Source organism: Rhinolophus hipposideros (assembly GCF_964194185.1).
Source record: "Rhinolophus hipposideros genome assembly, chromosome: 3".
Taxonomy (NCBI): Eukaryota; Metazoa; Chordata; class Mammalia; order Chiroptera; family Rhinolophidae; genus Rhinolophus; species Rhinolophus hipposideros.
In genome coordinates this window covers 17191789-17218435 of record NC_138049.1, presented here as the reverse complement: position 1 = coordinate 17218435, position 26647 = coordinate 17191789, and the positions used below count along the sequence as shown (strand labels likewise).

Genomic DNA, 26647 nt, shown 5'->3' with positions numbered 1-26647 from the left:
GCAGCGGGGGCGAGCCGGGGCGGCGGCGCGGCGCACAGTCAGCCCGCGGCCAGGTGAGGCTGGGCAGAGCGGGCTCGGAGCGCCGCCGCCACTGCTGTGCCGCCGGGCCGCGGAGCGAGGCGGCGGCGGCGGCCTCGGAGGAAGAGGGGTCCCCGCCCGAGCTGCCGGTGGCCGCCGCTCTCCCGTCGTCGCAGTGTTTCCTGTGTGGATTATCTTCTGCTTCTCCCCGGCCGCCTCCTTGCCCTCATCCTCCCACTCGCTCCCGCTCCTCGGTGGACGCTGCCCTCGGCCCGGGCTCGTTCCCCCCGCCCGGGGACGCCGCCTGCCGCCCCTCCCGGGCTGCGGGGGAGCCCCGCCGAGACCATGAGGAAATTCAACATCAGGAAGGTGCTGGACGGCCTGACCGCGGGCTCGTCCTCGGCCTCGCAGCAGCAGCCGCCGCAGCAGCACCCGTGTGGGAACCGGGAGTCGGAGATCCAGGAGACGCTCCAGTCCGAGCACTTCCAGCTCTGCAAGGTGAGCGGAGCGCGCAGCCCGCGAAAACGGGGGTCATTGCAGGGGGCAGCTCGGGCTTGGCGGGGGCGTACGAGGGGAGAGCGCGCCAGTGATGAGCATCCCGCGACTAAAGGGCTCGCTCCTCCTCTAGCAAACATTGCTTGGTGGGTTATTTTGGAGATTGACATCATCTTACTCCTTTTCGTTGATTTTCTTTTTCCCTCCCCTTCGCATGCAGCTAGCCTTCCGGGTTGCTTCCAACGTATTACACTGCTCTTTAATTCGTCTGCTTAATAATCTTCACAGCTTTTATAGGAACGCGTTTTAATGTAATTCACCAACTTGGAAGTTTCCCTGGGAAAGTGTCTAATGAATATTGTTTATCAAAAAAGCCAGACCTGTTCAACTAGCTCTTGGCTCATCCCCTTTTCCTTAGGATGTGGTCGGAGGCTTGAAATATGAAATCACAGGGTCCTCTTATTATGTTTGCTTAAAAAAGTTAGTCCTGTGATTTTTTTTTTTTGCCTATTAATGGCGTGACAATTGCCATAGCGGTCTGTAATTCAGAAAGAATGATGCAGCGAATTAATTCACCAGCTGCTCAATGAGAAATGCAAACTTGTCTTGGTTATTAAAAACGACCTGCCTCATACATACCGTGCGTTCACAGGTTAGAGTTACTGAAAAGTGTGTACGTACACTTTGTTGTCCTAATGCCCTAAGCTCATTAAGGATTTGAAAGCAAAATGCAAAAATATATGCTGCACTCAATCTGTTACAATTGCAAAATATTGCGATAGATGTTTGAGAATTGCTTTGCCGAATCCTTGACTAGTTTATATGACAGCATGTCCTTAGACGTGCTTGCATTAGCATCCAAATAAAGTAATGGAAGTTATCACACTTGAAATAAAGCATGAATTGCATTTTTAAGTGAATTTACAGAATTTTTGACCACTGTGAACATAGTCATTTATTCTTAGACATGCTGGTCTAGCTAGAATATTGATAAGGAATTTTGTTTTATAGAATGCCAGTCTTATGGAAAAGCTGAATTTAAAGTGTAACAGTGGGATAGGTTTTGTTTTGTTTTGTTTTAGGTTCTATGTGACTAAGTTCTGTTAATAATGTAGATTTCATAGTTTTGTTGTTTGTTTGTTTGTTTTTAGGCAGTAAGTACATGTATATGTGTTTTGCATCAGTTATAATTGGTTCCAGATGCTAATGCCTTTATTGACTTTTCTGTTTTTAAATTTCGCTTGCTGCCTTGGTTGGTGTGATGTCACTTGCCCATCCCTAGACTGTTCGCCATGGATTTCCTTACCAACCCTCAGCCCTGGCCTTTGATCCTGTGCAGAAGATCCTGGCAGTGGGAACTCAGACTGGTGCTTTACGGCTGTATCCTTTCATTTAATTAATTATTTTTTTTAACCTTTGACTGTATTTCCTTAGTCCTGTGTTGCTGATTAGTTGCTCTTGTTTTAATTCCAAAAAAAATGGATGACCCGATAGATATGTGAAATCATGTGGTGTTGGCTTTTGTCTTGAGTATACATATGTTCATGTTATATATGGCTGTGATGTTTCTCAGATCTCAGTTTATAGTAGCTAAACATGTATCCACATAGAGTTGTAAAGTTTTGCTGTATGTAATAACTAATGTTTGCAAGGAGCTAGAAGTTTCTTAGGGAAATATATCTGCTTATACTAGTAGTCTATTGCGTGGAATATATCAAGGATGAGGTTTAAAGACAGTTGCATAGGGCACATTTTAATTGCTATTAAAAAATACTGTGCATGATTAATGTTGAACATATGACCTGTTTATTATTCTAATGAATTAGAGGTTGAATTTGAATTTGGCTGTGTCTGACTTGTCCGGCTAGAAAAATCATTAGAAGACAAGTGTCTTAATTTTATATAAGTAGTTATGAAAGGTTGCTATTTGTAGAAGTTTTAGAGCATTTTCTTAGCATAATGTAAGTGGATAAGTGTACTCTTCTTGATGTTTTCCCTTTTGTAGTCTGCGTTTGTTATGTACATTTAAAAACGGTTAGGTTAGCTGTACTCCGAAATATTAGTAGAGAATTATTCCTGGTTATGCATGAAGTATAGAAGTTTTGTCATAGCATATTTTTCAAATACCTACTCAGTCTTCAAGATAATTTTTTTTAGTGCGAACAATGCAGAATACTTCTCATTTACTCTTTTAAACTATTTAACTTAAAATTGTGTTTGTTTTTACTATGACATTTAATCATCTTAACCTAAACCCTTAATTTTAAACTTAAACGTAAGGTTTTTAAAATAAAATGCTTTATTTCGTTATCTGTAGGATATCTGCTTCCTGTATTATTGAAGTAATGTGTTCATAATAAATAGAAAAAAAATGACTAGATGATCATAATAGACATAACTATTGTAAAAAATAAATAAATATAAAACGGAGCAGGTGGGAATTTTAACCCTCACATTTTATATTTATCTGGCTTCTATCTGAGGGGAACCTGCATTTGAGTTAAACATGTGCCTTCCAAAATTTTTCCTTATGCTCTTTAAAAATCTTCATTCAAAGAAGGACTATATATAGTATCAAGATATGCCTCATTTCAGTTGATACTAGTGTGCAAGCTTCAAAATGATCATAAAAGTTTTTTCAGATGGGCCATTGAACTATGTTTCTAGGTGAAGTCTATCATTCAATAGTAAATAACAGTAGTGCACTCATACCTGTTAAAATGGTAAAAACTGACCAGCCTAGATCTGGGTCTGTGAATTTCTAAATTGTTTGTCTAAACGGCTCTTGCCCAAATAACTGGATAGTTGAGAATAGAATATTTTTGGCTGCAATTGTTTAGATATTTTTATTCCTAAACCTAATGATCAATACCTTCTAGTTTAGGGTTCCTATTTTAATCTTGTGAAGATAGGAATAAAGTTAATTTCTGTCAGTGTGGGTACTTAAGTGTTCAGTAAAACTCTGTAGTGACCAATGAATAGTATGTATTGTTAGGTCTAGATGGACTGTTTGGAACTGAAAGCAGATTTGTTGTTGTTCCCAACAAAAGAATTCATCACTAGACTAAAAGAAAAAAGAAGTTAATCAATCAGTTATTTTTAGATTATTTTGATTTTTTTTTTTAAATAGGTTGAATTTTTACTATTTTCCCAATGTAGTCTCAATTTTCTTATGGTAAGTAACTTTTATTTTTATTTTGATAGTCAATCTGCCTCTTTTATAATTTAATGTAATTATAAGTAAGTACCACTAGCAAGCCTGACTTTATGAAAAAACAAATATTTTTCTTAGACAAGACTTTTGCCCTTAATGTATTTGAGCAATTAGCAAGTTGACATAAAGGGAGGAGTAAAAATGTTAAGCCTGATGCTACTTGCCAAATAAAAGCAAGGATCAAGTGTCCAAAATTTTCACATGTATATGATTTTTGCTTATACATATTTAATAGTTAAATACTATATGAATGTAAGTAAATCTGTAACTATAGTTTGCAGTTATACTGTATTTTTTGTTTTGTTTTTTAGGACCTGTCTTACTGTGTTTAGAATGAAGTCAGGAAAACTATTTACCAAATATATTTCTACTTTTCCTTTTTTTGAGATTTATATGAACATTCCAGAGTGATGAATTGGTTTACCTACCAGTAATACCACTTAGTCATTCCTACTGTTAGGTTTAAGGAGCAGATCAGCTTGTGAGCTTTCATTATTATGGCTTTGATTTATAGAAAGTGCCTAAGACCTTTTTATTTTTATCAAATTTCCACATATGTGATGTAAGATGAATGTTTTTCTGTTCTTTATTTTCAAAGCTGGACAACTAAAATTACAGTTTCTAATTTTACAGTTCCATATTGATATAACATGCAGACTGTATTCCAAGTCAGTTCTGTTGCCCTTGCTATTTTAGATGTTTCATTATTGCAATTGTTTTGTTTTAGTCCTTTTTAAAAATTTTCTTCTCATGTTATACTCTGGTAGCCTATAGTACATTTGTCCTAAAAGGTTCCTTTAAAGCAGAAATATACTTCTAGATAAAGTCTTTTCTTTCTTTTAATTGTGGAGCAGAAAGTAGGAGATGTATTCAAAAGTAGAATTGGGCAATTGAAATTTGAAATGCATATCTGACTTGAATAATAGAAGGTCTTCCTAAATGTTGGAAGACTAAATTATATTAATCTACTCTGAGGTTAAAAAAAAAAAAGAAAACTAGATGAAGAGTTACATCTGATAGCTCTTATTTGTAGATACTAATTGGTGAAATTCTGAATCCTTAAGTAATATCTAATAATGAGACAAGATAATTTTAATGCATTTGCTGCATTAATATTATATATAGCATATGACTGATGATATCATTATAAACATGTTTTATGTTCAACCTTCTTGGCTTCTGGAGAGAATATGAGATTGGAATGTACTTATTGATAAGTAGGAAAGCATATTTTATATAACAGTCATATAGTAGCGATGTGATTTAATTATTCTCTTTTTGCCATGTAGAAGTAGTTTCAGTTTGATTCTCATGACTAATCTAGAGATCAAAACTATTGGGGTAATAGGTAATATTGTCAATAATATTGTAATAACTATATATGGGGTCAGGTTGGTACTAGATTTATCAGGTGATCACTTTGTAAGTAATATAAATGTCTAATCACTATGTTGTGCACCTCAAACTAATATAACACTGTATGTCAACTATAATTTAAATCTTTTGTTTTTAATTTAAGAAAACTATTGGGATAAATATTCTAGTTATTCCCATATGGATAAGTAAGCGGGGGAGAGTTTTAACTGAAGAATGAAGGCATTTCTAGTAATGCTGCCGTTGTCCTTATCTAGAATTCTGGTTCACTAGTATAATTCGAATTGCTTCCTACTCTTGTAACCAGGGGCTTACCCTGATCATCTTTTAAACGTATTTATGTCTAAACACAACGAGGTCATTTTATGTGTGACTTGTTCAAGGACTAAGCAGAAAAATAGAATTTCAAATTTACTGAATTTCTGTAAAAAATTATTAATTTTTTATAATTATCAAAATTATTATCAAAGAACCTGATTTATTGTCTTCTTGACCTGTAGAAAATACATTGTAGTAGTCAATCTCTATTTTGATAAGGCACAGACTATCTTTTAAAGTGTGGTGTAATGTTGCTGCATGCAGGCTTACAAAGCAATTTTGTACCTTGGAGTTCATTTAACAAGCATTTAGTAAGTGTTAATATTAGATTATAAATTGTGGCCTGAATTCTGGTTCTTGTCTTGCCACTAACGAATTATGTGTCCTCGAGTCAGTTTTTTTCTTTTAAAATGAAAGTGCTGTATTAGATGATTTCTCTCAAGAAACAATTCTGTGATTCCGAGTAGCTATACTATCTTGTTCTATGTGAGTATTCAAAAGAAATGAAAATATGATTTTTACCTTCAAAAAATGTCCAGTCCTACCTACAGAACTAGAACTAGATAAACATAATTGAAATTAAAGAAGTATTTAGGGGTCTACTGACATTGCACAGATTACAGGTAAATTCATTGCATTTGATGACATTTCTACACATTAGTAGATAAGGATTCTGAACGGCAGAGAAGAGGTGGGCAAATTATTCTAGGCCAACAATGTGGGCAAAAGTAGAGAAAAGGGAATCGTCATGGTAATTCAGAGTAATACTAAAGAGACTCCTAGGAATAGTGATGCTAATAGAGTTGGGTGGAGAAATAAGGACCCAGGTGGTAGAGAACCAAGAATGTTGGTCTGCATTATTTGGGATATTGTTCAGTGAGGAATCATTGTAGTTATATAAGGAGATGCTGACAGGAAGAGACTATGATTTTAGGATGATTAATGGGGCATTGGTATCATGGATGAAAAGAACAGTGAAACTTCAAATGTAAGTATTAATCCATGTAGGTAGTAAAGTGTGTCTAAAACTGGTATAGGAGAAGAATGGAGGGGTATAGAAGTAGAATGGGACTAGGAGAAGAACTTGATGACTCTTGTATAACATCTTAGAAGGAGTAACTAAAGACAATAGTTTTGCAAATATTGCACTGAGGCAATTACAAGACAGGAATGGAAAACTTGGTAAAAAAGTGGCAGGGTAATTTTGGGTTTGGAATTATGTCATCTTTTACTTTTGTCGTATTGCCATTTGAGAAGGTAGTCTAGAATACTTAGACTAGCATAAGAGTTTGATCCGCTTTTACACTTGATTTCCTTTTGAGTGGTCATTGGTTATTTCCTGGATTTTGTTACTGAATTGAACTACTTTAAAGTCACTGTTAGCTGCTTGGCTGTGTCCGTTTATCCTCAGTCAGCATCTCTCAATAATGATAGCATTTTGGGCTGGATAATTCTGTGGGTTTGTCCAGCACACTGAAGGCTATTTAATGTCACTGGCTCCCACCTGCTAAATGTCATGGTTGCCTCTGCTGTCAGTGTGGTGACCCCAATTCCCCAAAGTCTTCCAGGAGCTCCTGGTTGACAACCACTGCACTTAGCCCAAGTTCTTCATCATTATTCCTTAAAAAGGAATAATAAGCCTACCTAGCTCATGAAGTTAGCGTCAGGATTAAATGCAATAATGTGTGTGTATAGTTTTTAAGACCATGTAGGGGCTGTTTTGGTGAATATTTAATATATAGTATTATTACTAATAGGAACTTTTTCTGTGGTTTTAATTTTTAGGTCCTTCATTCGTTTCAGCAAATAATTAGTATTTAGACTAATCTTGGATAAGCCAACTAAAATCTCTGGGCATTAGTTGTAAAACGAGGAAATTGGGATGAGTGATTTCCAAGAGTTCTTCCAGCTCTAAGATCTTAGGATTTCTTTCTTTGTGAAGGACTTGGGAATACTTGGAACATCTCTGTCTACAGTGGTCTTCTGATTGGTTGTTCTGAGTACTTATTAAAGAGGATGAAGTACCATGTTTCCCCCAAAATAAGACCTAGCTGGACAATCAGCTCTAATGTGTCTTTTGGAGCAAAAATTAATATAAGACCCGGTCTTATTTTACTATAAGACCCGGTCTTCTATAATATATAATATAATGTAATATAATATAATATAATAATATAATATAATATAGGCTATGTTTTATATTAATTTTTGCTCCAAAAGACTCATTAGAGCTGATGGGTCTGGCTAGGTCTTATTTTCGGTGAAACAGTTATTGGTCTCCTTCCCACTGTGGGTCCCTCTACTCTGTATTCCTTGACTGCATTCATAATCCAAATCAGTAGATGCACAAATATAAACCTTTGTTTACAAAAGGGAACAGGAGAAAGCATGTGAAAAACACCTTTTCCGTTATTGAAACAGCTCACATTGAGTACTAAGGTGGTGGGTTGTTGTATTTTCTTAGTACAGTAGTCCACCCTTATCTCTGGGGAATACGTTCCAAGACTCCCAGTGGATGCCTGAAACCGCAGACCTTGTATATACTATGTTTTTTCCTATCCATACATACCTTTGATAATGTTTAATTTATAAATTAGATGCAGTAAGAGATTAACACTAATAACTAATAATAAAATAGAATAATTATAAAAATATGCTTTAATGTAAGATATGTGAATGTGGTCGCTCTCAAAATATCTGATTGTACTGTACTCACCCTTCTTGTGATGATGTGTGATGCTACAGTGCCTACATGATGGGATGAAGTGAGGAGAGTGATGTAGGCATGTGACCTAGCATTAGGTACCAGATTTTATCATGCACCTCAGAATAGTGCACTATTTAAAATTTATGAATTATTTCTAGAATTTTCCATTTAATATTGTCAGAGCACAATTCACCATGGGTAATTGAAACTGCGCTAAATGAAGCCATGGATCAGGGGGTACTACTATATAATAGGTGAGGTCTCATTATGACAGGAAACTTAAGACATTTTAAAATACTATGAAGTTTACTTTCCTTTCTTGGGGATTAATGGTCAGGATGTTAATTTAAAATAAAATTACTTAAAAACAATACGGGGTTCCTAATCACATGATTTTACTAATTTTTATGTAAGAGATTTAGTATAGAGACTGTCTTCCTTGAATTGCTGGTATGTAATTTGATTGCTAAATTTGGTAATTGTATAGTAACTTGGAATAGTAATAACTACTAATGTACATGTAAATAATTGGACTGTAAGAGTAATCACTAAATAAAAGATAAAGACAACCAAAGCTTAACCTCAAGATTTGGAAGTGACATGTTATTTACAAGAAGAGAATTAGTAATCAGAGTGTCAGTATTGATTTGTTTTGTAATGTTTACATGAGAATTTCCTGTCCTGATGTGGCGTATCATGAGAAGGTATACTCAGTATTTTTAGGGTTGGAGATTAATGAAATGTTTTTGGTTTGACCTAAACAGATGTACATCTGTTTAAGAATATAACACAATGATAAAGAGAAAAGAGCATTTTCTGTGTTCTACCTTTTATTAAAATAGGTTTTAAACATAATCTGGTACTTCAAAACTTCTTTGGAAGCAAAGCAAAGTGATTGTTGACTTGATTTTTATGAAATAAAGAGTTTATAAAACTATAATCATAAAGACTATTAAAAGGTACTTGATACATCTCTCTTCCCTTAATCACATGTGAAGTAAATCATTCTAAGTAGAAGAAATAGTAAGTACCTTCCAATTTATTTACTCAGACTTCTTTCTATAAAGATGTTCAGGCCTCTGTATAATTACTTGTATGTTAATTTGACCCCATTTTAAATATTTATTTGCAGCAATAAAGAAGAAAGTTAGTGACTTTCCATGTATCAATATTATTTTAACATTTTTGCAGAATTTTAATACCTAGCAGTCATCTATTTTCAGATTAGCAATCTCAATTGCTTTAACCTCTCATTTTCTTGTGTTTCATTTTAAAGAAATTTTGGACACTAGCTCTTCACTTTGTAACTTTTTTAAAATTTCTTTTTGTTTTGGGGCTGCGGATGGGAGGTAGACTGAGGCAGGAGGTAGGGCAAAGACTTGTTGACACAGTTTACTTCTCACTACTTGGCCATGTGTTTAGCAATTCCTTCCGTGTAGAATACTTTTTTCCCTGTTAAAATAATTCTTAATCTTTAAAGCCCAGTGCCTTTGTCTTTGATGCATTTTTATTTTAATTCCATCCCCACTTCTACCCACATAGCTATCTTTTCCTAGTTCAGCATTTAAAAATCTGCATTTCTACATTACCATTCTTTATAAGTAATATCATGTAGACATTAAATGTGGAAAATTAAACCTTTTAGAAATTGTAACTATAATATTGATTGGTATTTTAAGATAAACTATCAGTATACAACAAACATTACAGCATATGAGAAGATGCAGTAGGGTCCATAGCAGTGCAAATCAGAATCATCCAGTACTCTCTACCTTACCAAGAGCCATAAATTGGACTATAGTCAGTATACAATTAGAAAATAAAAACCGAAGGAGCATACAGATTCTTAAATGATCAACTCAGTATGCTCTCTACTAAAGATCATATAGAAGGGTGAGTGTTAGCATACATTTAAGGTAATGATCTAAATCTTTAGTGGGCAGCAACTTTTTTTGTAAAGGGCCAGATAGTAAACATTTTGGCTTTATGTTCTGACACAACTATGCCAATGTACCACAAAGGTAGCCATTGACTGCTTTTGTGAAGAAAGACATGTAGATGTTTCAACAAAACTTTATTTATAAAATCAGGCAGTGGGCTGGATTTGGCCCACAAACAAAAGTTTGCCAATCCCTGCTGTAGTTTCTCAGCCTGCCTAGTTTTTCAATTGTGTGTGGGAAGGAATACTCAGAAAGTAATTACTACTGATATTTTTATAGTTATTCCATAAATTACACTTACATAACAGTTTAACATTTAGTGATAAATAGAATATTTTAAGAAAGAATCAGTAATTCTTGATACACAGTACCACTGTACTAAGTTGTTATTTTCATAGGAATTTTTCGATCCTGTGAAAGGAATTTTTCTGGTGAATTGTAAAGATAATAAAGTTGCTTAACTAAGTATTCTTTGGGGACAGTTCAGTTATCAATTCTATTGAAATATTCAGCTTGTTTGAGACCTTTACATCCTAATTTTAATTAAAAATATATTTATATTTGTAGCTTCCCCCAATATTTTATTACTATTACATAGAGATATGTTGATACAGTCAGAAGCATTCCCTTTTTAAAAGTAAGCATTTTACTACAAATATTATGATTTCTTAGATGTCTGCAAATGGTGATAAAAATCATTTTTATTTGTGGAATAAAACAACCTGAAATAAAAAAATAATAATATAATAATAATAATCCACTCATAAAGCTCCTACAAGCAAATTCGGGTGCATGGTTACCTTCTTTAGGGTCAGATATATTGCATGCCACCTTTTGGAAAGAATGTACATGGCAGTTTAATTGCAAACTGAAATTATATCCACTATTTGAAAACAATTTATAGTTACTCATTGCATCATTTTCCAGTAGCAGTAAATATGGATATAATTGTATTCAGTAAATCAGGCTAATTTCTGCTTGATTCCATTTCGCTAACTGGAGTTAATCCTTTTGGAAGTTGTTATATAAGACAAATAAATGAAAGGTGACACGCTGAGCATGTCTCTTTATGTTTATTGTTATGATCTAAAAATAAGCATTGATTTACCAATAACTTAGATTCCCTTTAAATGGAAAGTAATGTAAAGATTTTTAACTAAAAATAGGTGATATTTTGTTTTCATAATCATCTTGACAACTAAGGTTTGCTTAACACGTTATTTGCAAAATATATAGTCTCAAATTATATTGTAGTTATTGTTAAATAAGGTTTTGTTTTTTAAATTTGAGATATTTTTATAATAGTTTTTGCTCGTGTTTTCCTTTCAGTAAGTGCTGTCTAGAACTTTGATGCTTTTCCTGGTGAGGTTGCCTGTTGAAGAGTGATTAATCCTACCCTGTCTTGAAAGTACATAATCTTTTCTTGTAATAGCAGTACCCCTGATTTTTCACAGCAGTACTCTGTGAAACGTGACTATAAATCTAGTGGCATCAGCTATTGCAGTACTTTCTGCTAAATTGCTTTCCTTTTGCGTACTTTTCCTTTTTATTTTTTGAAATGGAGAAAAAGTGTTGAAACAAATTTTTGCAAATATTCTATCTTTGTACTATATTTTTCATGAAGCGTTGTATTTTTCTTTTAAAATTCACTTTTTCATACTTGAGTGAAGAGCTTAGCCATTAAGCATCTGAGTAGGGATCCTAGGATAAAAAATTATTTTTTCGTGACACGTGAGAATGTATGTTTCGTCTTGTATCTTTAACCCAGACCACTGTTATTTATGACTATATTTCATAGTAGCTGAGCAGCTGGTTCATTTGAAAGTATATTTATATATCAAAAGCCAATCTAAAGAAATGCCTGCGATAATAAATATAATTCATTTTGATCCCTTTAGAGACAGTCCTAACTTCAAAACAGTAAATAATAATGGATATTTTTCAGTCACTCTAATTTGTTTATAAATAATAAAAAATTCTTATTCAAAATAATAGTGGAAGTAACTACAAGCTTATTTCAACCCAGTTAATATTATATATTAGTGTAAATGCTGCAGTTTTTTTGTTTTGATGTTCTTTTCATTGACATGAAAAGAAAGCAGTTGACTGTCATAATTTTTTAAATACCATTGAACATTTATTGTAAAATATTACAGTTGTGTTGAGAAAGTATTAAATGTTGACCTATGCATTCTTCAGAGTTAATTTTAACATTTTGTTAAATTTTTATTGCAGAAAAAGTGCAAGTTGTAGTTTTGCTTAAATAGCAAACTAGCAGAATGTTAGAATTGTGAGTCAGCAGTAAAAATTAAATATGTCCACCCTTATAATCATGAGGATGTGGCTAACTTTATTTCTTAATATATTAGTTTTTAATGGACTTTATTTTTTAGAGCAGTTTTGGGTTCATAGGAAAATTGAGTGGAAGCTACAGAAATTTCCTTTGTACCTCTGTCCCCATTTGGCACAGCATGCCCCCTCATCACCATCCCCACCAGAATGGTACATTTGTTATAATTGATGAACCTACAGTGCCCATCATAAGCATTTAAATCCCATAGTTTACATTAGGGCTCACTATTGGTGTACATTCTGTGGATTTTGACAAATGTATAATGACGTGTATCCACCATTGTAGTAGTATCATACAGAATACTTTCGCTGCTATTAAAATAACCTCTGTGTTCCACCTGTTTATTTGTTTCTCCTTCCTAACTGGTAGTAACCAGTGATCTTTTTACTGTCTCTATAATTTTGTCTTTTCTACCGTGTAATATAGTTGGAATGATAATAGGATATAGCCTTTCCAGATTGGTTTCTTTCACTTACATGTATTTAAGTTTCCTCTGTTTTTTCATGGCTGATAGCACATTTCTTTTTAGTGCTAAATAATATCCCATTGTTTGGATGTACTACCTACAGTTTTTTATCCACTCACCTGCTGAAGGACATCTGAGTTGCTTCCAAGTTTTGACAATTATGAAACATGCGGCTGTAACCATCCACACGTATGTTCCTGTGTAGATACGAGTTTTCATCTCCTTTGGGTAAATACAAGGAGTGTGATTACTAGCTCATATGGTGAGAGTATGTTTAGTTTTGTAAGAAACTGCTGAACTGTCTGCTAGAGTAACCGTATCATTTTGCATTCCCACCCGCAATGAATAGGAGTTTCTGTTGCCCCACAGATTCATGAGCATTTGGTGTTGCCAGTGTTCTGGATTTTGACTCTTCTAATAGGTTTGTACTGGTATCTCCTTGTTTTAATTTATGTTTTCCCAGTGCCATAGGATGTAGAGCATGTCTTCATGTGCGTATTTGACATCTGTACAGCTTCTTTGGTGAGGTGTCTGTTAAAGTCTGTGACCCATTTCTTTAACTGGGTTGCTCGTTTTCTTATTCAGTATTAAGAGTTCTTTGTACGAATACATTTTGGATAGCATTTGTTTATTAGGTGTGTCTTTTGCAAATATTTTCTCAAAGTCTGTGGCTTGTGTTCTCTTGACATTGTGTTTTGCAGAGCAGAAGTTTTTAACTTGAATGAAGTCCAGCTTATAAATTATTTCTTTCATGGATGGAGTGCCTTTGGTGTTTTAAAAGTCATTGCCATACACAAGGTCATCTAGATTTTCTTCTGCTATCTTCTAGTAGTTCTGTAGATTTGTGTTTTAAATTTAGTTCTATGAATCAATTTTGATTGAATTTTTTTCAAGGGTGTAAGGTCTGTGTCCAGATTAATTTTTGGTGTTAAGGTTTGGGGGGAGGGGAAGCATTCTGAAGTTTTGTGATTAGGTCTTATTCTTTTCACGAGCCTGTGCTAGAGTGGGTTGGAAGTGAGTATTTCCTTTCCCCCAGGTCAGTTAGGCTCTGATAAACCACCAGCAATTTAGGCTTTGGTTGGTTTCTCTAGAGGGCAGTCCGTGTTAAGCAGGCATTGATCCAGTGTATTTAAAAATGGTTCCTTTTCCCTTCCCTTTGATGGAAGCAGGAGGGAATTTTTCCCAGCTGTTCACTGAGAACCTGGAGATAAAACTCACGTAAGTGTGGGGGACCTCTTCCCCCATTACTGGGTCCATCTGGAGTTCCTAACTCTCAGACTTGTCTGTTTTAAGCCTATAGGGGCTCATCAATGTACGGTTTAGATTTTCCTACCCTGGCACTGATTCCTGTGGAGGTGTCTGCTGGCTGGTTTGTTTTGGTAAATTGTGATTCTCTGTATTGGCCTGCCTCTGCAGTTTTGGTGGGCAACGATTTGTCCTGTGACCTCACTTGTTATGGATCTAAGATGAGTTGTTGGTTTTTAGTTTATTCAGCTTTTTACTTATTGTTGGAACGGAATGACAACTTCCAAGTTTCTTATGTGCTGGTCCAGAAAGTTGAAGTCTATATTTTTATAGGTGAAAAAAATCTTCAGAAAGATCTTCAAAAACAGAATTTCAAATTAAAAAAAATAAAATATAATGACTAGTCCTCTGGAAAGAAAAAGAGATTTTAAAATTGATGATTGTCAAATAGGTGAAATGATAGAACAGGGGTACTCAGTGTAAATAATTGTTATTTGATAGAGGCTTTGCATTGCAAATACACTCATAGGTCATAAAATAAAAATGAAATGTTCTTCCCTATATTAAACTTTGGTAAAGACTTATTAAGTTATTGTTTTTAGCATATTTCTCTCAAGTTGATTAGAAACTAGTTCAGATAGAAGTAGCAGATTATTAGAAGTTTGAAAAATAAGATATAATGAGATATTAAGGAGATTAATGATTCCATTTGAAGAAAGGAAGTCTGAGAAATTATTTAATGAATCATTCATATATACATAAATTTTATGGAAGATAATGCTTAATTATTCTTATGCCACAAGGTTTTTCTGTTTTTAACAACTATGGCTATATGTTAGAATAATTCAGGGAGCTGGAAAAAAACACCAAATGAACAAACAGTGCCCAAACATATGCTTGGATTTCTTCTCTAGATATTCTGATTCAGTGAGTCTGGAATGGGGCTTGACATCTGTAGTTTCTTTTTTTTTCTTTTTTCTTTTTTTTTTTTTATCTTAAATCTCCATGGATACTTAATAATGTAAAACCAGAATTGAGAAATACTGGTTAAATGTTTGACAGGCAGGGTAGCAGTGTTCTTAGTGTGGCAGATGGTAGATAATAAACATGTTCAATACAGCGTCTATAGAGAGGATACTGTTCTAAGGTAATCAAAACATCTTGAGATTTGTGGTATAAGCATGAGGAAATAAACTGACACTTGGCTCTACCATTAAATTTGGGGTCAGGGCCGTGAAACTGTGATGTATGAAATGTACATGAAGATGGAAAAGAACTGGAGTTCAGGTTTGAGTTATGGTGTTTCCCCTTCCTAGCAGTGTGTGTACCACTGCACACGAGAACCAGCAGTAGAAAATGCCCTGTTGTAGTTGGTCTAATTATGAGGCTGAAAAGTTTAGTCTAAAACTTGCAGGTGATCTTCACAATGATCAGCTAGCTGACAGAGGCAGGCGAAGCATTTCACAGGTGATAAAACTATAGCACACGTCGTTACCCTAGTTATGACAGATATTTTACATATTTCTATTTTTGCCTGGTAATCTGCTACTTTACAGTTTTTTGTAACAGTTTGTGTTATCTTGAGTGGGATAAATGAATTGGTCTGATGCTAAATTTCATCCTCTATTCATTGTAACAATGCTTTCAATAGTATTCTTCTTTTTCCCATTACCTTTTTTAAAAAATTTAAGTGTAGTTTATATACAGTATTAGTTATATTAGTTTCAGGTGTACAGTATAGTGATTTGATATTTTTATGCCTTACATGCCATCACCCCACTAATTTGAAAAGACATACGCACCCCTATGTTTATTACAGCATTATTTGCAATAGCCAAGATGTGGGAGCAATGGAGATGTCCACTGATCCATGAGTGGGTAAGTTTGCATGGTGACACGTCAGTATTCTTTGACCACATTATGATACCATTTAGATTTTAACCTTGTTATTGCAAAAAAATCATCTTATGGTTAAATCTCTTCAAGACTTACACCATTAAAAATGAAAATCATCCAGTGACCTTTTATTCACAAGGCCGTAAGTCAGTTCAGCTTTGCAACACCTTGAAAACTAATTAGAATACTTAAAGAGATGTGTATTACCCTGTTTGCTGAAAGTATAAGACTGTACTGAAAGAAATGGTGACAAGAGTCTCAGGGTTTCTGGTGAATTAAAATTATGCTCTCTTGAGTTTGCTTGTTTTTTTTTTAATGCAGCAGGAAGGAACACTTTACTCTTAAAAGTTTTTTCTTGGTTTGTCATCAGAGTATCTGTTCAAAGAAAGTTACATTCATAGAATGTTACATAATTAAATGTATAATACTGTCAGATACTTTATTAGTCACTTAGCCCTATTCCCATCTTTAAACTTTGAAGGATATAAAAGTATTTTCAGAAATTGCACAGGATATCAACAAAGTTCTCTAGTTGTTTTCCATTATGTATTTACTCTATTTTTCCATTCCTAGGTTGGGAAATTTAATATGTAACTTCTGTAGAGATTGGAATAGTGTCAGTATTTTGCCTTTTTCCTCATTGACAGAAACTGATGAACAGTTTCTCTGAGAAGATATATAATCTTTAAAAATCTTAATTACTAAGTATCTACCAATCTTGATATTATCACATTCTTCATGAAAGTGGGATTGTCAAAATATGTGTGTAATATACAGTGGTAGTGACAGCAGTGAAAACGTGCCTGGGAGCTATACTTTCAGAACTTATTCCTGGCTAGGGTCCCATTGCCTGCTTCTTTTACTAATTTTTTTAATTCTACTTTGCTGACAATACAGTAGAAATCCCAGAAGAAAGAATAAGCAATAAGAGGAACTATTGCTATGATTGTAATACAGACCTAACACATGATTGGAAGGTAGAATGAACAGGCTGGAAATGTAGATTCATGGAATTTTAAGAGATGTACTGGATACTAGAGACACTCTAGACCCTTCCCCTTATCAAGACAGAACTAGGGCATCTTTCTACATCTTTCTACTACTTTTTATTGGCTTTCTGAAAATTGCACTAATTTTACCTAAGAAGATATGACTGGACATAAACATGTTTCTTAGATTTTAAAGTTCATTCGTTCATTGTTTCTCATTCATGAGTATTTATCGAGTGCCTATTCTGTGCCAAACAATGTACCAAGCTCTGACGGTGAAGAGAGAAGATTCCCTTCATCCTATTACCTGAGTCTAGGTAGCCTGTATGGAAAGCTTTCAAAAGGAATCACGAAATTCAGTAGCACATGATCCCTGTTGAAGGAAACGAGTATCTACAGAATCCAATATGACCATGTAATAAGGAATACAAAAGAACAGCATGACATAGAATAGGGTAAGACAGGCCAAAGCCCAAATGAACTGTGAAAATATGACGACTGTGAAAATAATTGGAAAGCTTTTTCTTTTCAAGCTAAGTTCTTACCTACAAAATGAACACTGTTTGGGGGTATCAGTGTACCTACCTGCTATATTGCTTTTATATTTCTATTTTTAGACTTGAAGACTTTTGAGGATTCAGACTGATTTATATCCCCAATGTCCATTCAAGTTCTCAACAATTAAATGAATGGGTTAAGCAAACAAGGTTGAGAAATAGTCTTTTGCTTGCTCTTTTTACCTTTTAGGAGCTACACGTTGGGAAAACACGGAGATAAAGTAGGATCTTTAGTAGAAGAAGCTCTGCTTTTTCTCCCCTTAATTTGCCCATTATTATTGCCACCCAAATCTGTAAAATAGTGAATGAACGAAGGTATAGTTGGAAAGAACCCGTGGTTATGGAAAAGCGAGATATATTCTGGGACGATAAACCACTTGCCTAATCTGAAAACAGGTTTCACCTACCTATGGTGTGGATCTAGCAAGAGGCTGTTGATTCAGTGTTTCTAGTAGTACTGAGACGTAAGTCAGTTAGATGAATATAGTAACAAGAAGTAAACCTGATGACAGTTTTCTAGTGGTCTGTCTAATTCTGTGCTGATACTCTTCTCTGCTTTAAAAATTCATTAAAAGTAACTAAATTTGTAAAGATACTTCCATGGTTTAAAGGTTAAATAGTCCAGAGAGGGTTATGATAAAAGTAACAGTATGTGCACTGCTGTGTCCTCCTTGCCTACCCTGCTCCCCAGAGGGAACCATTTAACTCTTTCTGGTCATGTTGCTGACTCTATAAATAACATGTTTCTTAATTTATCAACTTTAGAAATTATCTGTTGATTTCCTGTCTTGATAAATGAGTTTGTGATTCATATCTTTCCTCCCAATATAGTCATGTCACTATTTTGACTTTCTCTCTTGCTTGCCTTTGTAACTTTCACTAATTATTACAGTTAATTCCTTATTTCTTGCTCCATAAATTAACTATACATACTAGCTCTTGGCTCTCCACTTTGTAAAATAAAAATATTAACCCATCACTCTTCTTTCCTCCGTTCCTTTCCCTCCAGCTGTCGTCTCCATTAATAGAAACTTTTTGTTTGATTCTAAAATTTGAAAATGTATTAGGACATACTTCTTTTTTTCTATTATGACTCTTTCATTCCATAGCCAAGGATTATCCTATTTTGAGTACATTTCCTGTCTTGTACATCTGGCTTCCTCTGTCCACCTCTTCCCACCCGGACACATTGGCTGCTTTCATCCCCTGCTGAAATTCCTCAGGCTTCTCTAGGAGAGACACACATCTCTGAAGCCCTCTTGCTCTCATGTACCTGTCCTTCCTTGCATCCCCCGCTGTGCTTTTCCATTCTGGACCAGTGCTGTGTAGCTCCTTACATCAACCACATCCCTATTCTGGACTTTTTATTTCATCTCCTTTGGGTTGAATTCATTATTTCCTAGATCCCATGTCGTTGCTTTTTGTTTGTTTGTTTCCTCCTTTCATTTATTGGAGCACAGTCTTAATTGGCCTCCTAAGGAAGTGATAAGATGTCTGAGGCCTTGCAAATCTAAAGGTCCTTCTTCTATTAAACTCTGTTAGTGGTTTGATTGAATGTAGATTTCTAAGCTGAAAACTGCTGTGCTCCAGCTCTGAAGGCCTTGGTCGCTTCCTTGTCTTGTAGCTACTGGTGTTAGAAGTTTATCGGTTTGATTGTCTTTACTTTGCAAGTGACTTCTTGTTTGTTTTTTTCCTGATAGTCTGTAGCATTTTTTTTTGAAGTGTTCATTTGGTGAGATTTTAGAGTGGTATATTTAGGTGTGGGTCTTACTTCATTTTATCATTCTGGGTACTTCATCTGAAGACTCAGAGTCTTCAGAAACTAAGTAAAATACATGTTCTCTTATTTCTTTGATAACTTTTCTTATTTTTTCTCTTGTTAAATGTCAGCCTCTAAAACAATCCTTCATATGGTGTATTTTTTTTTTTTAATCTTTCGGCTGTATTTTTTAAAATAGGTCCTTGGAACAGAGTGACAGCAAACATACTTGTTCAGCTTACTGTCTGGAATCAAAACCTCTTTTCCCTCCTTTTCAATTGTTATAATTTGAAACGGGAATTTCCTGAATTTTCATCAGTATACTTTAAGGATTAATGTGTATTTTAAATTATTGGATGGAAATACAAATTTCTAAAAAAACCTGTATTTTCTTGAGATTTTTATGTATTTCTAAATTTTAAAAAAGCTATATTTTTCTTGAGATTTATGTATTTCTAAAACAATACTTTTTTAATATTATTGGTCTTATTTGTTTAATAGCGTACTGCATTTTCTTTGTTGTTTCTCATCTGTTAAATACTTTTGTGTTTAAATCTTGAATAAAGTAAAAATCTCTAAAAATTGAATACAGGGCAAAAGGAAATAAGGAACTTAATTGTGAAACTGCTCTACTGTAGTCTTATTCTTTTAGTATCTGTGTTTCATTTAGGATGCTAATTAAATTCATTCATTGCTTATGAAAAATATTCTAAAATCCCAGATAAAAGGGAGTAACTTAAGAATATAGCATGTTTAACTTGTTTCATTAATAATTGCCATCATTTTTTGCCTTAAATTCCGTCTTTTTATTTTTGCCTATTTATATGTTATTATTTATCGTTCATACAATCTGATTCTTTGTTTTTTACATGACAGCTTTACTGAGATGTTTACATACCATTAAATTTACTCTTTCAAAGTGTACAATTTGCTGCTTTTCATTAAGGTCAGAGTTATGCAATCATCGCCACTTTTTAATTTCAGAACTTTTTCATTATCTCAGTAAGAAATCCCATACTCCCTAGCAGTCACCCTCTCCACCCATCATAACCACTTAACTACTTTCTATTTCTATGGATTTGTCTATTCTGGACATTTCATATAAATGTAGTCACGTAATATGTGGCCTTTTATGACGATTTTTACGTAGCATGATGTTTTGAAGGTTCATCCATATCTTAGCATGTACTAGTAGTTTATTTTTATGGCCGAATACTCCACTGTATAAATACACTGCATAGTATTTATTCAGTCATCACTTGATTGATTTGGACTTTCCTCTTTTTTGGATATTATGCATAATGCTGCTATGAACATTTGCTGTTTTGTGTGTATATGTTATCATTCCTCTCCTTAATTCCTAGGAGTGGAATTGCTAAGTCATATGGTAACTCTCTTTACTAAAGAGAAATTGCCAATCTACTTTCCAAAGTCGTGGCACCATTTTACAGTTCTACCAACAATAATTGAGGGTTCTAATTTCTCTATATTGTCACCAACTGTTGTTATTGTCTGTCTTTTTTGTTACAGCTATACTAGAGGGTGTGAAGTGGTGTTTCATTGTGGTTTTGATTTGCATTTCTCTGATAGTAATGGTGTTGAGCATCTTTTCATTGATTTTTTTTTCTATTTGCATATCTTCTTTTGAGAAATGTCTATTCATACATACTTTCCCCATTTTTAAAATGGATTGTCTTTTTGTTTAGCTGTAAAAGCCCTTTACATATACTAAATATCAAATTTGTATCAGGTATATGATTCACAAGTATTTTCTCCCATTCCATGGATTGTCTTCACTTCCTTGATGATGGTATCCTTTGAAGCGCAAATGTTTTTAATTTTGATGAAGTCTAATTTATCTATTTTTTTCTTTTGTTGCTTATGCTTGTGGCATTTTATCTAAGAAACCATGGCCTTATCTGAGGTCAGGAAGACTTACTCTTATGTTTACTTCTAAGAGTTTTATAGTTTTAGCTCTTAGGTCTCTGCTACATTTTGAGCTAATATTTGTATAGAATGTGAGAAAGGGGTCTACATTTGTTCTTTTTCATGTGGATATCCAGTTGTTCCAGCACCATTTGTTGAAAAGACTATTCTTTCTCCATTGAATGGTCTTGGTAGCATTGTCAAAGTCAACTGATCATAAATGTTTACTTCTGACCTCTCAGTTCATTCCATTGATCTATATATGTCTATATAGATCAATACCACACTGTCTTGATTAAATTTTGAAATTGAGGAAGTTTGAGTCCTCCAACTTTGTTCTTGTTTGTCGACATTATTTTAGTTATTTTGGGTCACTTGCATTTCCATATGAATTTCAGCATCATTTTGTCAGTTTCTACAAACAGCTGGGATTCTGATAGAGATTACATTAATTTTATAGCTCAGTTTGGTGAATATTGCCACTCTTCACAATATTAAGTCTTATGTTTCATGAACATGGGATGTCTTTCCATTTACTTAGGTCTTCTTTCAACAGTGTTTTGTAGTTTTCAGTGTACAAGTCTTGCATTTCTTTGGATACATTTATCCTTAAGTATTTTATTTTTTGTGATGCTATTGTAAATTAAGTTGTTTTCTTAATTTCACTTTTCAGATTGTTTATTGCCAAGTAAAGAAGTACAATTGATTTTTATGTACTGATCTTGTGTTGTACAAACCTTGCTAAATTCATTTACTCATTCTAACAGTTTTTAAGTGGATTCCTTAGAATTTTCCATATATAAGATCATGTCATCTATGCATAGACGTAGTTTTGCTTCTTCCTTCTCAATCTGGACTCTTAGTATTTCCTTTTCTTGCCTGGTTTCCCTGGCTAGAACATCCTGTATAATGTTGAATAGAAATGGAGATAGTGTGTATCCTTTGTTTTTCCTGAGCTTGGCAGGAAAGCATTCAGTCTTTCAGCATTAAGTACTGTGTTTCCCCGAAAAAAGACCTAACCAGAAAATAAGCCCTAGCATGTTTTTTCAGGATGACATCCCCTGAACATAAGCCCTAATGCGTCTTTTGGAGCAAAAATTAATATAAGACCTGGTCTTATTTTCAGGGAAAGACGGTATGATGTTAGCTGTGGGTTTTCATAGATGCCCTTTGTAAGATTGAAGAAGTTCCCTTCTTGTTGAGTATTTATCATGAAAAGGTGTTAGATTTTTGTCAAAGACTGTTTTCTATGTCCATTGAGATGATCATATGGTTTTTATCCTTTATTCTAATGATATAGTATTTGATTCTGTGAGTTTTTAGAGGATAGGGTTATTTACTCATTTTAATAGATTATTTAACCTTGTTAAGAACTGTTCCTCTCCAATAGTGGTAGTCTCTAAAATGTTTATTGGCTGATTGTTTTACATATGGAGACATTTGTAATGATGCCATCTCAAAATTTCAACTAGAATTAGAATGCTTATGCTGCTAGGCCAAGGTGCTTCATTATTAAAATTAATAGGTATGTATTATCATGAACTAACATGAAAAATGAGTCTGGAAGAAAATTTTTTCCTTGGCATATTGTTTACGCCTAATTGGTTTCATGGTGTTTACTTGCTACTAAAGGTTACATTTGTCTAGTTTTATAATGTTAGACTAGTCTGACTTTATTATGTACTCAGGTGCAAAATATTGATTATAAATGTTTCCTCTATGTTCATTCTCCAGTTTTGAAATGACTTAAAATAAGTTAGGAAGTAACATTTACATGTGAAAATAGGCTTTTTCTCATTTTGTGTGTGTAGTAAGGCTTAGTGATACATGTTTTGGAGTTGGGCTGCCTGGGTTCGAACCTCATCTTCCTTTCTAATTAGCTGTACAACCTTGGGTAAGTTATTTAACCTCATTGTACCTGAGTTTCCTCATTTGTAAAAACAGAGTTTATAATAGAGGTACTCTTGTGATGTAATACATATATAGTGCTTGACACATATTATGTATTCAATAAATTTTAACTGCTATGATACACTTAAAGGCCACCTCATTCCTTCTTTTTCCCTCGCTTTCTAGCCCTCCTTTCCCCCCTCCCCCCCCAAAAAAAAAAGATAACTATAAGTGTACCTGTGCAGGAAGTACCTGGTAGGTGCCATGGGTCAGATAAATTAATTAGTTTGCTCCAGAGACAAAGATGACTAGTAGGATTAGGTAGGTATCATAGCTTTTGATAGGTAAGCAGTAGAAGAATTCAGAGTCAAGGTATCTACAATAGGAAGATCGCACCATTTTTGAAAAAATGTACTGGAGTTCAGAATTGGAAGATAAGATATACGGACATCAAGAAATATTCAGTGTACCCTTACAATTTTAGCTTTGCCTTATAATTGATTAATGTATGTATAAAAGCAGACACCAGAATAATAAATGAATATTTTTGCATTTAACAAAATTTTGGCAGAATTGTTCAATATGTAATCTTTTCTTTTGGGTTTTCTTCACTTTATTTTCAGATGTTTTGTTTTCTCATTTAATTGTGAAATAGCCACAATAAATGGGAAAAACTTACAAAGAAGATGTTTGTTATAGTGTTTGTTTATTGTCTAATAAAACGGTTGACTTAGTAATGACAATATTAGGAAGAACCATGTCTGCAAGAAGCAATAATCATTATAGGCATGAAAAGATATTAATATTTGCATCTGTGACAATCTGTTTTGTGAACTAATATATTCAAAATTGATTTTTCTTACATTATGATATATCCATTGTAAGGTAATTTTAGTTTTTGTTCAAGTAATGAATACATTGTGTTAAATAATGATAATACTCATCGTTGTTTAACGATAAATCCTTTGGTGAGTACACTATGTGATTTTAATTCTCACCACAGTTCTGCAAGCTAAACTAGATAGGTATCTGCATTTTATAAAGAAGAAAGTTGAGAGGTGTAATAATTCTCCCCAGGTCATAGTAAATAATGGCGGAGCTGACATATGAACTGACTGGAAAGTAGAGGTCTTAATTCTCTCTGCGCCTCAGATGTTCCTGTAGCACTTAAACAACAATAGCAAAATAAAAGATACCTACTCAGGCTTCTTCTCAGGTAATTTGGGCTTAGTAAATTTGCACTAGAACTGGAATTCTCATACACTGCCAGGATTGAGAACTACTTGCTCTGCAATTAGTGTTCTTTCCACACTAATATCTCTTGATTATAGATAAACAATATTCGTTCTTTAAAATTTAATTTTAAACTTTTTTTTATTGTGAAGTAATGATTTATTATGAAATGATTTTTTTCCCAATCCGTAGAGCTTCTTTAGTACTAAGACCGTTCAGGGCTGCTTACAGCATGTACTACCCTGTTCAAAGGAAAAGGGAAACAAATCAGTACTAACCTTGAAAATAATCACTTCTTTGAGCATCAGAATTATTACCTGTAAAATAAGGATGATAACTACTTTTCAGAATTACCTTGAGGATTAAGTCCAATTATGTATTTAAGACGCAGTGAATGAAACTTAGTAGATACTCAGTAAGTAGTTTTTACTCTTTTATTAAGAAAACATTTATCGTCTTAGCTGGAAATAAACTATTAATATTAATGTCATAAGAAAACTACAGATTGGTCTGGAATAATGCCATACATAGAGTAAGAATAAAACCTTTCTTGACCTCCACGTAACTGATTTCCTGGATTTACAGACACTTTTCATTTTATATGAATAAAATATTGATTGATGTCCACTGCATACTGAAGTTTCTAGACCAACAGGCTATTTCCCAAGAGGCCCAAATTAGGAGACCTGTCTGCTGATTCTTTTTTTAGCAAGAATCAGTTTAGTGTTTTCCAAAATCTGTTTGTGTCTGTTATATTTGATATTATAATCAAGGAATTCACTTTAATATTATATCAACTGATGAAATATAAATGCGTAAAGAAAGGTATTTTAATATGTAAAAATCTACGATGAATACTTTGGAAAAACTTCATGAAGGTTCATCACCTAAAATTTCCTATCTGATGCTATGTGGATAAGAGTAGACAATTGGAAAAAAAATAATAAGACTATATTGATGCTGCACTTAGACTTCTTGCCAGTATCTTTGACGTTCCATTTAAAAAATTAAAATCTCGTACCTGGGTAGTTATGGTTATGTTTTCAAGAGAAACTATCCTGAACCCTAGTTAATAGAGGCACATTTAAAGAAAATGTCTTTGGCTAATATCACAAGATTAGCAAAATTATGTTTTATGTAAAAATAATATGTAAGGTAGGTAAATTTTTTATAATTATTCACAATAGATCACATTTTTTATTAACTTAGTTATCAATCCTGATCTGGTCATATAAGAGAAGTTTTTACTCCGTTCATATAAAATGGGAACTGTAGAATATGATAATTGGTATCAGAAAGAATAATATATCTGGGAAATTTTGAATTAACTTACTTTTCCAGTTAACAGGGCAAGGTATTTGCTGTCATCTGAGAAAAGAAATGGATGAACAGAGATGTACACATTTCTTTCCTTGGCCGACCCTGTGTGAGTTGGCACAACCAAGTGCCAGTAGTACCAGTTTGAAATCTAGTGTCCTAAAGTTGCATTTGGGCAATTGGTGTAGCAAAAATACTACTGATGATAATAATAATGATAATAATAATAACAATAATAAAAAATTCAAGTTGTTTGAAGAGGAGAGTACTAACGGCTAAAAATTAGTCTTACTGTATAAAATAATAGAAGAGTTAATTGTTAGTAATAAAATGAAAAATATCTTGAATATAAATATCACCTAGAAATACTTCTACAAATCAAAAGGAAAAAGTGGACAGAAAATAGAAATTTAACCTTTGGTGCAATTATTTTTAATTAAGAGAAACCCTAGCACATGTGTTAATAGAATGTAGAAATAGTTTTTATACCTGAATGTGAATTTGTATACAAAGTGCTATAGTTTTATTAAATCCTATGAAATTTTACTTTTAGATTTTGCTTTGTATTTTCTATTACTGTTTATTAAGTAGTGAAGCATGTAGCTTAGTATAGCAGTGTGTTAAAATGTCTAACTTCTCATTTCAAGTTTAAGAAGGTAAAAGGCATATAACAGTGCCTGACATTAAGTTCTGTAAGTATTTGGGTTTTTTTCGTTTTGTTTTGTTTGTTCTTTACTCAGTATACTTTATTAATTAAGAGTAAACTCTGGAGCCAGAATATTTATTCAGATTTCATTCCTGCTACTTTCTAATTGTGTGACTTGGGGCAAGTTACTTAATTTATCTATGCTACAGTTTTCTTATTCTTTGTAGGTTATGAGGATTAAATGAGTAATATATAAAACATGTTTAAGGCCTAGCACAGAAAAATGCCATGTGTTTGCTGTGTA

The 26647-nt window shown here is 33.9% G+C and overlaps 1 protein-coding gene across 3 annotated transcripts in view; it reads left to right on the top strand.

The window, feature by feature from the left end:
- Positions 1-213: 213 nt before the first annotated feature.
- STXBP5 (syntaxin binding protein 5) overlaps positions 214-26647 on the top strand; it is a 167615-nt gene continuing 141181 nt past the window's right edge. For all 3 annotated transcript variants that reach the window (XM_081032575.1, XM_081032574.1, XM_081032573.1), the window contains exons 1-2: positions 214-516; positions 1796-1893. In XM_081032575.1, coding sequence (XP_080888701.1) covers positions 364-516; positions 1796-1893 — 251 coding nt within the window. In that variant the 5' untranslated portion in view covers positions 214-363. The remainder of the gene's footprint in view (positions 517-1795; positions 1894-26647) is intronic.